Genomic DNA, 14,171 nt, shown 5'->3' with positions numbered 1-14,171 from the left:
ATTTTCATCTTTGATGTTTACACTATTTGAATTATTTCCTATATTTAATACTTCATAGATTAAAATATAATGGTTTACCTCAACCTAACTTGATCAAATACAATAACATGTGCGAAACTAAATTTAGTTAAAATAAAGAAATTAAATAGGTACATTTTTTTGGTAAGTGTCTCTATTAAATTCTATAATAACTAAGATTGTTATGTAAGCTAGGTAATAGTGAAGGATTGGATGGAAAACTAATAAAACAATATAGGAATTCATCAAATAAATTATAGTTACTTACTTTAATTAACTTCACCTTATGTTTGAATGAGATGTTTCAACAATTTCAAGAATTTGAAATACGTGATATTTGAATTACTTACAATTGAATTATCTTAATTTCTTAAATAGTTTGTTTGGATGAGGTAGTTTAAATATCTTAGACTTCAATTTCCTATTTGGATAAAGTAATTTAATTTCTCTTTCAAGGAAAATTTATATTTCAAAAATATTTGGATAACTTGCCTCCACCCTTAACCATAAGTTCAGTGAGTTTGACTTTTAACCTAGGATGACTCGTCACAACTTTTGGCCCATGCCTACTTGTCTTGACCTTTTAACTTGCCTCTACCTCCTACCCAGTCTTCTTTAACCCAGGATGACTCGTCTTGAGCATCGATCTGGACTTACTCGTCTTGATCTTTAGTCAGGGTTGACCATATCGACCCTTGGTTCGGGTTGACTCGTCCTAACTCTCAGCCCGACCGACTCATCTCGACCTTTGACTCGATCAACTTGTCTTTACCTTCAACCCAAGTCTAACCATATTGACCTTCAACATAGTTGACTCATCTCAACCTTTGGCCACGACCAATTTGGCTCGTCATTTATATTGGGATAAATCAAATCAACCTCTGGCCTATGCAATGACTTTACCTTCGACCTATGAAAAATTGGCTTTACCTTCGACCTATGTCAACTCTTCTCAACTTTCTAATCAAACATGTTGCCATGACCTATGCGTTGGTTTGACCTCGAGCCGACTCATCTCGACCTTTAGTCTGAGCAGACTTAGCCTAACCTTTGGCTTATGTCAAATCGACTTGACCTTTAGCCATGACCAACTTAGATTGTCCTTCATCCCTCAGTCGAATCAACTTGACATTTGGCCCATTTTGAATCTGCTCGACCTTCAGCCTGTGCTGAATCGGCTTAACCTCTTTCCTGCACCGACTCGTGTTAACCTTTGCCCCTATCGATCTGTCTCGACCTCTGCCTCAACTAATCGATCTTGACCTTCGGCTCAAGCCATTTCATCTCAAACTTCGGTCTAGGTCAAATCAATTCGATTTTCACCCTAGGCTAACTCGATTGAGCCTTTAGTCTAAGCTGACTCAATTGAACCTTCAGCTCAAGAGAACTCGACTTAGCCTTCAGCCTGAGTAGACTCAACTCAACCTTTCTGAGTGTAATGAAAAGGAGTATTTGAAATTCTTATATTTTTTTCATTTGAAATACCTTCCAAAATTTCTTCAATTTAATTTCTTTCTAATTAGAGTAAAAAGTTGTAAATTCTTCAAATAAATGAAGTATATTTCTAAATTATCTCATCCAAACACAACATTGCTTTAATTTGATTCTAAAAATGTATTTTAAGGTTTTGATGAAAGTTAATAAAATGAGTTTTTCTACTCTATTTCATCCCAAATGACTACATTAACTTATATTTTGGCGAGTAATTTTTTTAGCTAAATTTTTCCATTAAGTACAACCATGTCTGCAATGTTACCAACTTCCATAATAGAAGGAAAATCCACTCCCAAAACTCGTATGGTGGATTAATATTAGTATCTTTATAATGAAGATGTGTTATTCCTCACCAAATTTTTTTAAGTAATAATCTCAATGTTTCAACACACACAAAAATTTATGATTTTAATGTTTTGTTTTTTTAGGAATTTAAACCCCTTAAATGTATTATTCACAAAGATGGCAACAGGGTGAGGCAGGACAAGTTTCATTATCCCATACACTAGTGAAGTTTGTTGTTTGTTAGGTTTATTATTTCACAAGGTATCAGGCTACTATCAAACCACCATTAATTAAAGTCCACATTCGAGATGTATATGCCTTGAGTAGAAGTAGACGAGCCCCAATAACCAATAAGATTTTGATGATAACAAAACACTTTAGCAGATTAATAAGTCTATAGTTAGAAGTGAAGTTGTGTTAGACTATTTGATGGAATGGAAGCTCCATAGGCAGCATACATGGAGTGGAAACAAGTGTTTAAGGCTCTTGTAGCAATGGTATTTGGAGTGGTGAAAGGAGAACTAGACTAGAAACTAGGCTAGTGGAAGGTGGCTAGAGGATATGTTGTAAACCTATAGCTTAGGTGCTATCAAAATAATAGATTAGTGGAGTGATCTCAACAAAAATATTCTATTAGAAATTTCAAGAGTAAACTCTATAAAGTGCAATAGGACTCTCTTTTATAGAAGAGAAGGTCACTAATGCACATGCACATGAAATGCGTTTGGAAATGAAATGTAAGTCTTGGAGAAGAATTCTCTCTCTTGACCCTTGGATGCGCATGATGGCTTGGATGCGTGACAAGTGGCCTGACACTCCTTTGCAAGTCAAAGTTGCACCTCCCTTGTGGTGAATGGGGTGTCTCGGCCAAAGCTCCTTATTAGGCTTAGAGTAGTCCAATTAAAATCCAATGAATAAGTTTATTTAGCCTACTATTTATGAAAGCAAGGCCTAAATAATGGCCTAATTTCAAAGACTACTCTAATGCTCAATCATGCAATCTCTTCATATCTTCACATCTTCTTTAGTCCATGAAAAGAGTAATTGAAGCCCATGATAAGTGTGGCCATTTTGAGGAAAGCCCATTTGGATCTTCTTTAGAATGCTCCTTGTTATTGGGCCTCTTGGTGGACTTTGGGCTCGAGATGCATGTGGGTCTTGGAGTGAGCCTTGAGCATGATGTGGGCCTAGAGGGTCTTCATCATTATTAAGACAAAACATTTAATAAAGTAGTAAGTTTAAGAAATTGATAGATATGGTTTGAAGATCAAAATATGTGAAATGTATTTTTGTTTGCATATGTTTAAATGATTGATAATCTTACATTGTTTATGTTAACGAAAGCAAGAAGTTTGGTAAATGCAAAACTCAAGTTTTAGCATTAGACGGGTCTAAGGACTAGGCGATTCAAAGTGTTGGACGAGTCTAACAGTAGAAATCATTAGGTTTAAAGCATTGGACGACTTAAGACTCTAGACAACCTAAGTCAGTGTGTTAGAGACTAAGGTGTTAGACAACTAAAGTATTATATGACCCAAGGCAGCTTAAACCATTATACGGCCTTTATGTTTTATTCTCTAAATGCACCTTTATATTTCATTCTCTAATTTATCATATGAATTTATACAGTGATCTAAATGTTCGAACAAAGATTAATTGATATGAATTGCAACGTTCAAGAAAATTATCCTATGATAATTACATTCTATAAGAATAAAGTTTTCAAAATCATTCAGTCAAACAATATGAACATTAAGGAAATATTCTTTGTGGTTGATCAATTAATTGTTTGATTGATTAAATAGTATTATTGCTCTAATGATTCAAATGCAAAATCAACTTGTACAAAGTTTCCTTAATACGACCATTGTGAACATTGTAGAGAGCAGAATTTAAAACAAGTCTAACCTTAATGATAAAAGGGGAAAATATACCCTGAATAGCATCAACTGATTCAGAACTGAAGTATTGTAGAACGATGTTCAAGATTCAAAGTAAGGAATCAAATTAATGAATTGATCAATTCATTCCATATTAAGAAGATCGCAATGGAGAGCTACAATTAAAAGTCTTAACGACTAGTTGAAAATACATATAAAAATGGATGTTAAGCCATATGAAAAAATATACGAACAAGAGAAAAGAGAAAGAACAAAGTGTTGGGAATTTTTCATATCAATAATGTTATATAGAAATTGGGTTAAGAGCTTCAATATTGTAATATCCTTCATTGAGTGAAGTTGTAATATGTGAGCTATGTTGTACAATTTTGCCGAGAGGGACTCATTTGCTTATTGTTGTAATTGAGAGTTCTTGATCTCAGAGGGGAGATTCATAAGGATATGTAGAGGGGTTGATACTTTGTGTATCCTGGAGAGGTTTGTACTCGTGTACCTAGAGAGGTTGAAACTCATGTAATCTAGAGAGGATGATACTCGTTACTGATAAAAGGTGTTGATTAGTGGAATTTCTTAAGTAGATTGCTTAAGAGATTGGATCTACCCTTAGCTGGAGGTTGTTGGTGCTAAGTGGCTCTAAAAGAAGGGTTGAATGAGCCTATATACCTTTGACATTCTTTTTCACTAGTGCAAAATTAGTTTTTTATACCTGTATATTATATCTGTTCAAATTTATTAGGTATAAAAAAGAGAGACAATAATAATTTTACTCCCCACTATGGGTCTCATTTCGTCCGTCCAGTGTTCGTATGATGCTACTGAGGTCTATTCACGTTGTCGTTTGGTTCGTTGTTTGTCGTTCATCGTTCACCATTCACCGTTCATCATTCGCTGTTCGCATTCGCCGTTCGCATTCACGTTTTGTCATCATCTTCTCCATTCTCCTTTCCTTCATCATTTGCATTCGCTTCTCCATGGGAGTTGATCTCATCTGTTCACGTTCGTGTTTCGCACCTCCATTGCTGTCACGTTCAGGCAATATCACTATTCTCCTATTGTTTGTTGGTTTGCTGCTTTTGCTATGTTTGATGATCCCGTTTTTCCTATTTTTGCTAGGTTAGGTTATTTCTGCAAAGATTTTAGGGTAGGTTAATCATTACCAATAAGTATTTGGTGCTCTGCAATATTTATTTCAGGTTTATACAATAATTCATATTGAAATCAATAATTTATACAAACCTAAGCCAACTCTTCTAATAAATAACTTGGTTTTTGTCTCTTCAAAATATTTAAAAGTCATGGTTGTATAAATGCATGTTGTTATTCCATATATGTTCTAGAGAGTGGCCATGGTTTTGTTATTCTTGATGAACTTGTAAATGGAGATATCTAAAGGAATGGGATTCTTTTCATTTCTCAGCCATGCCCGAGTTGCAAAATTTATAGGAAAGTCTATATTAGAAGGAATCATATAATAACATTTAGGAATTTCAACACAAGCAACCTCTTATTTAGTAAAACAAGGTCCAGTAAAAAACTTGAAATGAAACATATAACTTGTTGACTGATATTTTTTGCAGTTGTCCATTTTATTTTAGTTTGGGTTATTAGATAAGAATTGCCAATTTACACTGATGTGAAAGCATTGTCGAGATATGGCTATGTAGGTAATATTTCAAAACTTATAATGCTTTTCATGTTGGGTAAAATTATAGTGTCGAGTGCCAAATTGTTTAGCCACATATTAATTTTCCAGCAACTGATTGATTGAGCTAATATTTTATTTCATATTTCTATCATTTTACACTTCTGCAAGCCAATTATGTGTAATGATCATAGAGATATTATTTTCCAGGTATGTTTTAAATTCTCAGACCATTGCTCCGCTCATTCTTTCTATGCTTGAGGTGACGCATAAATAAAAGACTTTTTCTCTGTTATGCTATGCTATCTATAATATTTTCAGGAACTAATGTACTTGAAATTCAATTTTCAGGAGATGCTTAGTTCTTATAATACAACATGCAGGGTTCGTGCTTTTGATTTAATTCTAAACCTTGGGGTTCATGCACATCTCCTAGAACCGATAGTTGCTAATGATGCTTCTACTATAGAAGAAGAATATTCTCAAGAATCCTATTATGATAGTGACAATACAGTTAGGATGCGACATTTTTTTAGTGAATTGAAAATATAAGAATATAAGGCAAGTTTACATCGTTTTCTTGCCATTATTGAGATTGGGAATTTGTTTTTCTTTAGTTTATGTTTTAAGAGTTAGATAGCTATTCTAGATGGATTTGTTGTGATATTAATATGTGCTAGGAATTGCATAGAGCACCAGTTGGACTTTCAGGTGCTGTGTTATAAAATATTTTGTATGGTAAGAAATACAACTTTTTTTTATCACATTTGTCAAATGTTTCTAGATGATTTTTCCATCTGAATAATTAAGTTCTACTTCTAAATTCAATGATGACATTATATTACATTCAAAGGTATACTTTTCAAGTATGATAGATACATTCATAACCACGTGCAGATAGATGCACATCAAGAAAACTGTTTTTGTTCAATATTGTGAAGAAGTATATGTCAAAGCTTATATGATCTTGTACTCTAGTGTCTTATAACATAAATTAGGATTTGGATGCTTACATTCCTAATACTTTTAAGATGTAGACAGAAGACATTGTACATAGGGATTCACTATTGTGTACATGTCCCTTTAGACTACTAAATTGTCAGGATAACTGCATTAACTAAAAATATGAACATTTAAATTCTTTGAACGTACATGTGCCATTGGTTAGTTCTTCCATCTTGTACACATTATAACTAAATAATATCACCTGAAGATGTTCTAGTTAGTATATTCTTTTAAATTTGTAGAGTAGAACTTGGGGGCTAATTGTTGTAGTCATTGGTGGTACCTAATGCTTGATATACTTGTAAGGTAGTGGAGTACTGTTGAAATAATCATTGTCTTTAATAACTAGAAAATTCTGTTTTGGAGGTAGTGTTCACGTATTGGAGTGGGTTTGCATTTGTTTTAGACTGGTTGGTTTAGCTTAGGAGGATAAAGAAAACGTTTTTATCATCTATTTCATATGAATGTTCTTAAGATAATTATGTTATTTGTCTATCTGCTTTTTCCATTTTTCAAGCATAATGGCTTAATCATGCTGTTGTCATAAATTATCATTTATGCTGATGAATTGCTTTATACAGTCTAAAGAAAAGGATGCATCTATTTGGGCATCTGCTCTCAACTGTTTGCTGTATTTTGTTTGTGATAGAGGAAAGATCTAGAGAAACCGTTTAGTAGGGCTTGATATAAGGGTGAGAAATTTCATTTGATTCTATTTGTATTTCGTGGAAATTTCATTTTTACTTCATAGCACATTCTACTGGCTAAATATTTTTCTTCTTTTTTGGGAGGTTGGACAGGGTGTCAGGGGAGAGGATTCCTACTAATTATTGAACTTTGGAATTTAATGTAGATCTATAGAAGTTAAGTCTTCTATTTAAGGGAGTGAAAGAATAGTGATAAGAGATGTTTTATTAAGCAAAAAAACAAGTAAAAGTTTAATAATTAATATTTTTCAGACTAAACTAGATAAAATTAAAAATTGTGTCACAGAAGGAAGTTGAGGTTGTTTCAAACATCTTTTTAAACCAAAAGGTCATGTCGTTGCTTCTAGAATTGAAAACTGACGTTTTCTGTGGTTGTATTGCAAGGAGAGCAATTCAGTAATGCTATTCTTATAAATGTCAACTTTCTTCTCTAAGTCTCTTCTTTGTCACCTGTCCTTTTTACTTTCATATTCTCATGCTACCTTATTTCTTTCATTCCCTTTATTCCTTGTTATGAGCCATAGCCATCTATTAGGAACAAGTGATTGGTGCTAGTTTTCTCATAGTTGCTATCCTAGAATATGCGTCTTCATTGTCTCACTTTGATTTTCACCATTATAATCAGTGGTTATAGATTTCTAGGAAATCAACCATTACATAATCTCAGAAATTAGGATGATTGATTCCTAATTATTACGTGTCGCAATTGATTATGTTCAATAGCATAAATACATATTGTGTGGTCTACATTAAACACATAATACATTCAAAACATATACAATTCTATATATAATCAATTTTTGGTGTCTCGGTATTAGTCACTCTATCATCTCCTTGGTTGAACAATTGTTGTATATTTTTTAACCCCCATGAATGATTTTGTAAGGTTGAACGCTTGAAAAACTTTCAGTGTTTAGATTTAGGTGAACGTACCTAACTAGCATCAGCTCTGTTTTTCTGGAATTGTTGAGTAGCTTGCAACTTAATGCTATTGGATTATGTTTTAGAATTTCTATGAGGAGCTAAAACAAACAAACTATAAGGTTGTAGTACTTTGGTTTCTGTAATCTAGATGTTCTTTAATTATTCAATACTTTTTTGTCTTCCATTAAGACAGTTTGTTTCCCATTTGGGCACTTAAGTCTGTGTGCAAGCTATATGGTTTTAAGCATGTCAGCTATAAAATAATTCTTGATACAAGAATTTGTAAACCCTAGGTGTTGTATCTTGAGTTATTAATGCATAGCTATTTGCTTACTACTTTATGTCATTATGATATAACTGTCTAATTTAGTTACTTCCAATCTACTGAAGTTCTAAAGGCACTTGTAAGAATCAGTAGGGAGAACTCTTGGGCAGAATTAGTTCACTATAAGCTTATTTCCATGTTGACCAATATGTTTTATGAAGTTCCTGAAATTGTTGCATCTGTACACGACAAACCAAAGTTTCGTGTGGATCAACTTGATCTTATAGGTGGAGTTCAATTTATTTTTATTAAGGTGTGTTTATATCTTTTTTCCAGTTGAGTTTATTATCACTGATACTTTTTCCCCTTTTTACCAACAATATTATTTTGTATCATTATTGTATCCTTACTCCACAAATAAGGCCTAACATGTTATGGGTTGGCCACTTAAATTAATTCTCTTTTCAATCTATTGAGAAACAAGTATATTATGGGTGATCTATGATGTTCATTATTTTGCAATATTCAACACATCCATTATCTTGAAATAACAAAACTAGTATTGGAAATGGTGTAGTTGCCTACTCCAGATAATGTAATTGGTTTTAGGAGTATGAAAGAGTATCGGAGAGTTATAAGTAAAATGATTGAGAAAAAACTAGAGATAAAGATTGTGAGGTTGGTTGACATGATGGGTTAATGGCACAGAAAGATGTGATTGTGAAAACGCAGATGCAAGGTAATCACCACTATAAAGTTTATTGCTTAAGAAATCTGATTTTTGGTACAACTTATAAATGATAATGAACCAAGACATAATTTGCAGGACAAGACCTCTACGCAAAAAGGAAATTATTTTCTGTGAAAATTGGTCTATCATGCACAAAAACTTAATGGTAAATGGTTTTTCTAGGATCTGGAGTTGATGTTTACACATCCTCTGGTGGTTGTGGACTTTAGCCAATGATTGCAATGGGCTAGATTCATTTAGTCATTGTCGTGTTGCTTGATTTGGGGACTTTTAAGCTTTCATCAATTTGTAATTAGGGTTGTGATTGGTTGATCCTACACAACCTATCTGGATACACACTTAGAAATGAGCATCTCAACTAGAAAAAAAAACTATATTATACCATGAGGCACATGCATAGAATCATATACGTAAACATTGTTGACTCATGGGATATGGTAATATGTACAATTTATAAATCACATCTTAAGTATTTATCACTAAAAGATTGTCAACTATTCATAGTGTAGATTTTCAATGACACATCTCCAATGGATCAAGGAGTCTTGAAGGAAGTTCGTGAGCAATGAGATTCGTTTCTTTTAAGTGTTTATATAAGATGATGTTAAGTGTTTTATGACTTATATAGTATTTCAGATTGCAGTAGTATTATATTTTATATAAACATTAGATTCTATTTCATGTAAATATTAGATTAAATGAGATTTGTTTTATGGATGTTTTTGGTAATTATATACAGGTTTGGTATGTGGTAGGAAGCATAAGTGATTTTTCATAAAAAAAATAAAAAAATCACTTTTTATACCGGTTGAGGTCATACTTGGTGTAAAATGTGTAATTTTTTATACCGGTTGGAACCATAATCGGGTATAGTAAGTCATTTCTTCTTACATAACTTTCCTTTTCCAAGAGGACTTTCTATACCGGTTTTAGAAATGGTATAAAAAATAATTTTTTTATACCTGTCATGTAACCGATATAGAAAGATCAAACCTTCTATACCACCTGCATTTATACCGATGCTAGAACCGATATAAAAGGCCTTTTTTAACCGGTATAAAAAACCTATTTTACATTAGTGTTTGCATAGAGATAAGGAACAAGGAAGAGAAGAATGCTCACATAGATTTATATTGGTTAACCTTCACCTAAGGCTACGTCTAGTTTCTTAAGCCACCACTTAAGAATTTCACTAATAATCACCTTTGACTAGCACAGGTATCCACCTTTCTAGGTTATAACTAGTTTAACCTTTCTAGGTATTACGAGTCACTCCTCTCTAGGTACAAGTTTAACCTCTCTAGGTATCATGAGTACAGACCTCTTCAGGTTACAACAAGTTCCAACCTCTCATAGAGTCACATCTCAATGTGCCCTTAAGACCAAGAACTCTCAATTATAATCAAATGATAATATCTCAGGCAAGAGAGTCACAATAGCGCTCATAGGGTTCACTTCACATAGTAAAGGATATACACAGATTTTGTTCAACCCAATATCACTCTCTAACAAAGTTGGATATGACAATAAAATCTGAGAGTGTTTCTCTCAATCTCATCTCTCTTTTCTCTTCAAGAATGATTTTGAAAATATTTCAACTCTTCATCTTTTTCACTTTTCTCTCTTATTCTCTCGTATCTTCATCTATGTCTTGATATCTATAGATGTGTACTTGTATCATTTCACTGTTGATGTAGAGTTAATTTTGTATATCTTCATTTCTTCATTAATCTTCAAATATTCTTTATCATTCTTCACTTTGGAATCTTCAATCTATAGAGCCCTTTTCCTATCTCGTGATTGGTTGATATTCATATGTGATAATGTTAACTTTTACCATTATCTAAGTTACATTTTATTAGAAAAATCAACTCCTCTTAAGCTTTTTACCCACTTAATCCTCAATTTTACTTTTTTTTTGTGAATAAATACATTTTGGGTTACATTGATTTAATTATACCATTAATCCCCATTTTTATGTATAATTCAGTGATAGGAAACTTTTGCTTCAAACAAAAGAAGTTGTCAACCACGTAACAAAGAATAAAAACCATTTTTGAAGATTCAAAGCGTCCGAAAGCCAGTGTTAAGTGTTATTCTTCTCGCAATTTTGGGCGCGGAGTGCAAGAACCACTGCTAAGCATTATTCTTCTTGCATTTTTTGGTGTTGAGTGCTAGTGCCGGCGCTAAGCGGTATTTGGTTCGCATTTTTTTGGTGCTAAGCGTCAATTGTTCAGCATTGAGTGTTGATTGGCTCATAAACTGGACGCTAAACGGCGTAGGGATGGCCCTGAGCGACGCCTGTGGTGATGTGTGGGAGCTTAGCGCTGGATCGCACACCAGATCTAATGTGTTTGGGCCAGTGTTCACAATGTTTTGGGCCTTTTAAAAATTTCACTCCCTTTTCTCTCAAGCCTTCCTTCCAAATCCCCATTCTCTCTCAATTTCAAACCCTAACCCCGTCTAACAATCCCAATTCTCTCAACCCTAACTCAAATCTCTTTCATTTTCCAACCCTAATCTAGTTTTTTCCCGAATTCTACCACTCACCATCAACCACCACTACTTAGCCTCACCTACTCGAACTCAAACTCTATACATTCACGAACCAGCACCGCTCACCATGCTCAGCTTTGCCTCTCGTCAACACTCACCCATGTTCGAACCTTCCCTTACTATTTGAACTCACTCACGACGACACTTGCCAACCCAAACTCGCGCATGCTGCTCGTGACCACCGTGGCCACTGCTCACACTATCGCACATTCCCTTGCAACCACCATTCTCGCGGCCTAAACTACATTCCAGGAGCAAACTTCATTCTTTATCAGTCCCACAAGCCTAGGCACTCCTGTCTCGTGCATTCATTCAAGTAATTATTCATGTGATTTTTCTCCTTCAAATTGTAGGTGTTGTTCATGTATGGCATTCTCTCTTTGTGCTTTGTGGATTTTATGAGTTGGGTGGATATTGTTTGGGCCAGATTATTTGGGCCATTTTAGTTTCTTTGAGCTGCAATTGTGTTGTTTTTTGTTTAAAGTTCTGTTTTAGGTGTAGTTTAGGATTTTGCCAACTTAGCTATCGTGTTCATCCTATTATGTTATGTGAATATTTGTGGCTGGGTCAATTTTGGACCAAATTAGTGTGTGTCTGTAGTGTTGGCCAATGGTATTCTGTTAGGGCCATGATTTTGGTTGTCGTTTAGTGCTAGTGGTTCAGTTTATGCTAACCCTAGTTGGTTTTGCTAAGTCTTGTTTAGTGGGGCTCCGATATACCCCTGTTTTATGCTATTGTTAAGATCTTTCTCACACTTTTTGCTATTAGCTTTCGGCTTACTATAATGTTTTTGCTGGTCATTCTCTAACTCAATTGTTGACTTTGGGACATTACCACTTTTTGACTATGTGATTTGTAGGATGGCATCTTCCTCCGCTCTTAAGTGCTACAAAGCAATTGTTGGCCAATCTTCTAGAGGCCAAAAGAGGAATGAGGAATTATATTCCAACCGCTTCCTTACCAAGGAGCATGAAAAGAACTTTGCTTGGGTTCAGAACCGAAGGCTTTTGATGGAGAAGCCACTTGGCCTTTTACCTAAAGAAGTTCCCGAGTTCTTGAAAGAATATCTACGGAAAGGGTGGAATAATTTGGGGTTGTATCCAGCTCCTGCGAACATAGCTATAGTGAAGGAGTTCTATGCTAATGCAAAGAAAATACATGATGAAGAACCTTACCTAAGCTACGTTCGAGGAAGACGCCTCCCGTTTGATGTAGAAATTATCAACTCATTCTTGGGAACAAAATGGGAAATGGGCGACACACCATGTCAGTATGCCCAATTAGTGAAGGACAATGTTGATTACAGGGAGATAGACCAGGCCTGTGCATCTCGTGGGGGGGGGGGGACTTTTACATTGAATAACCAACAACGGCCCACCAAAATCCTTAGGCCCAACACCCCATGCTCACATCCTTCTAACATCAATATGAACTGATCTATCATCCTATATACCATTGTCACTAGCAGATCCTTGAATGTAGGCTGGCTCATTACAAATGAAATCCACCAGTGCGCTCATGTCGCCAAGCCTAAGGCTCCTCTTGGGCACCCTTCTTTAATCACCCATCTGTGTCAATTGGCTAGGGTTGATACTTCTACTCCACCATTCGAGATGCCTCGTTTTCCGACTGACTTGGGCTAGTACACACAGTTTTTCCTACTAGGCGAGGGAGCCCCCGTTCCACCACCCAAACCACCACACGATCGTCGTCAGCAGCCACCGACCCCTTCCCTTGATGTATGGCGGATGATGGAGTTACAAATGCAGTCTTTGGACGTCAAGCTAGATGCATTCCATCAGCTAGGAGTGGCACATACTGAGATGATCAAAGAGGTGTCCTTAGCCATGCCCAAGTTGCATGTTTTGTCTGCTGAACAAGTTGAAGCCACAGTAGCGTGGCCTAAGGACCAGGCCAACCCTTTTAGAGGAGGCGGAGTGACTGCCGCTGCGAATGAAGAAGAAGTTGATGATGAGGAGGAGCTTGATGATGAAGAGGAGTCCGAGATGATTCCTCTGCTACGAGCGAGGATAACATCTCATGAGATGCACTTAGAGGTTGAGAGATAAACTCACCTTTTGCAGTACTTATTTTGTGGATAGTCCTGATTTGATTTATGTTTTTAGATTTCAGTTGTAGTTAGGAAATTCTATGACTTGTCATATTTGACTAAGATGATGCTTGTGAATCCATGAATTGAAACACGTTGCATGTTGATAATGATGATTTGTGTTGCTCATTTTGTTTAAAAATTTGTTTTGAAAATTTTTTGTTGTTGAGTAGAGGCTCGTGGTTGTCCACATTTTGGTAAAATTGTGATTGCGCTCTTTGTATAAAGTTATTGATATTGGTGTAGTGTTTAACAACTCCTAGAACCCATGAGCCAAACCATGTGAGATGTTGTGCTTGAAATTGTTTGACAGAGTGCTATCACTTTTAATGCACTTTTAATTTTGCATGAGTTCCTTGTTGATTCATCACTTGCATGTAAACATGTGATCAAGGTCAATTTTTGTGACTTAATTATTTTGTCTGAGCCAAACAGCCAATATGCTTTAAATTTGAACTCTTGTGCAATCCTTTGAACTTAATTTAAATTTCCTTCATCCCTGAAGCCTTATGT

General features: G+C 35.0%; 1 protein-coding gene across 1 annotated transcript; it reads left to right on the top strand.

The window, feature by feature from the left end:
* The first annotated feature begins 11,566 nt into the window (after positions 1–11,566).
* LOC114193773 lies at positions 11,567–13,782 on the top strand. Its single transcript, XM_028083705.1, has 2 exons — positions 11,567–11,864; positions 12,408–13,782. The coding sequence occupies exon 2, from the start codon at positions 12,409–12,411 to the stop codon at positions 12,982–12,984; it is 576 nt and encodes a 191-aa protein (XP_027939506.1). The 5' UTR covers positions 11,567–11,864; position 12,408; the 3' UTR covers positions 12,985–13,782.
* The last annotated feature ends 389 nt before the right edge of the window (positions 13,783–14,171 follow it).

This window comes from Vigna unguiculata, chromosome 8 (assembly GCF_004118075.2).
Source record: "Vigna unguiculata cultivar IT97K-499-35 chromosome 8, ASM411807v1, whole genome shotgun sequence".
NCBI classification, from domain to species: domain Eukaryota; kingdom Viridiplantae; phylum Streptophyta; class Magnoliopsida; order Fabales; family Fabaceae; genus Vigna; species Vigna unguiculata.
The sequence above is the reverse complement of the archived record's forward strand: the minus strand, read 5'-3'. Positions and strand labels throughout refer to the sequence as shown.

What these genes read in the sequence shown, in the direction of transcription:
- LOC114193773 (XM_028083705.1), top strand. Translation starts at nt 12,409, where the DNA reads ATGGCATCTTCCTCCGCTCTTAAGTGCTACAAAGCAATTGTTGGCCAA.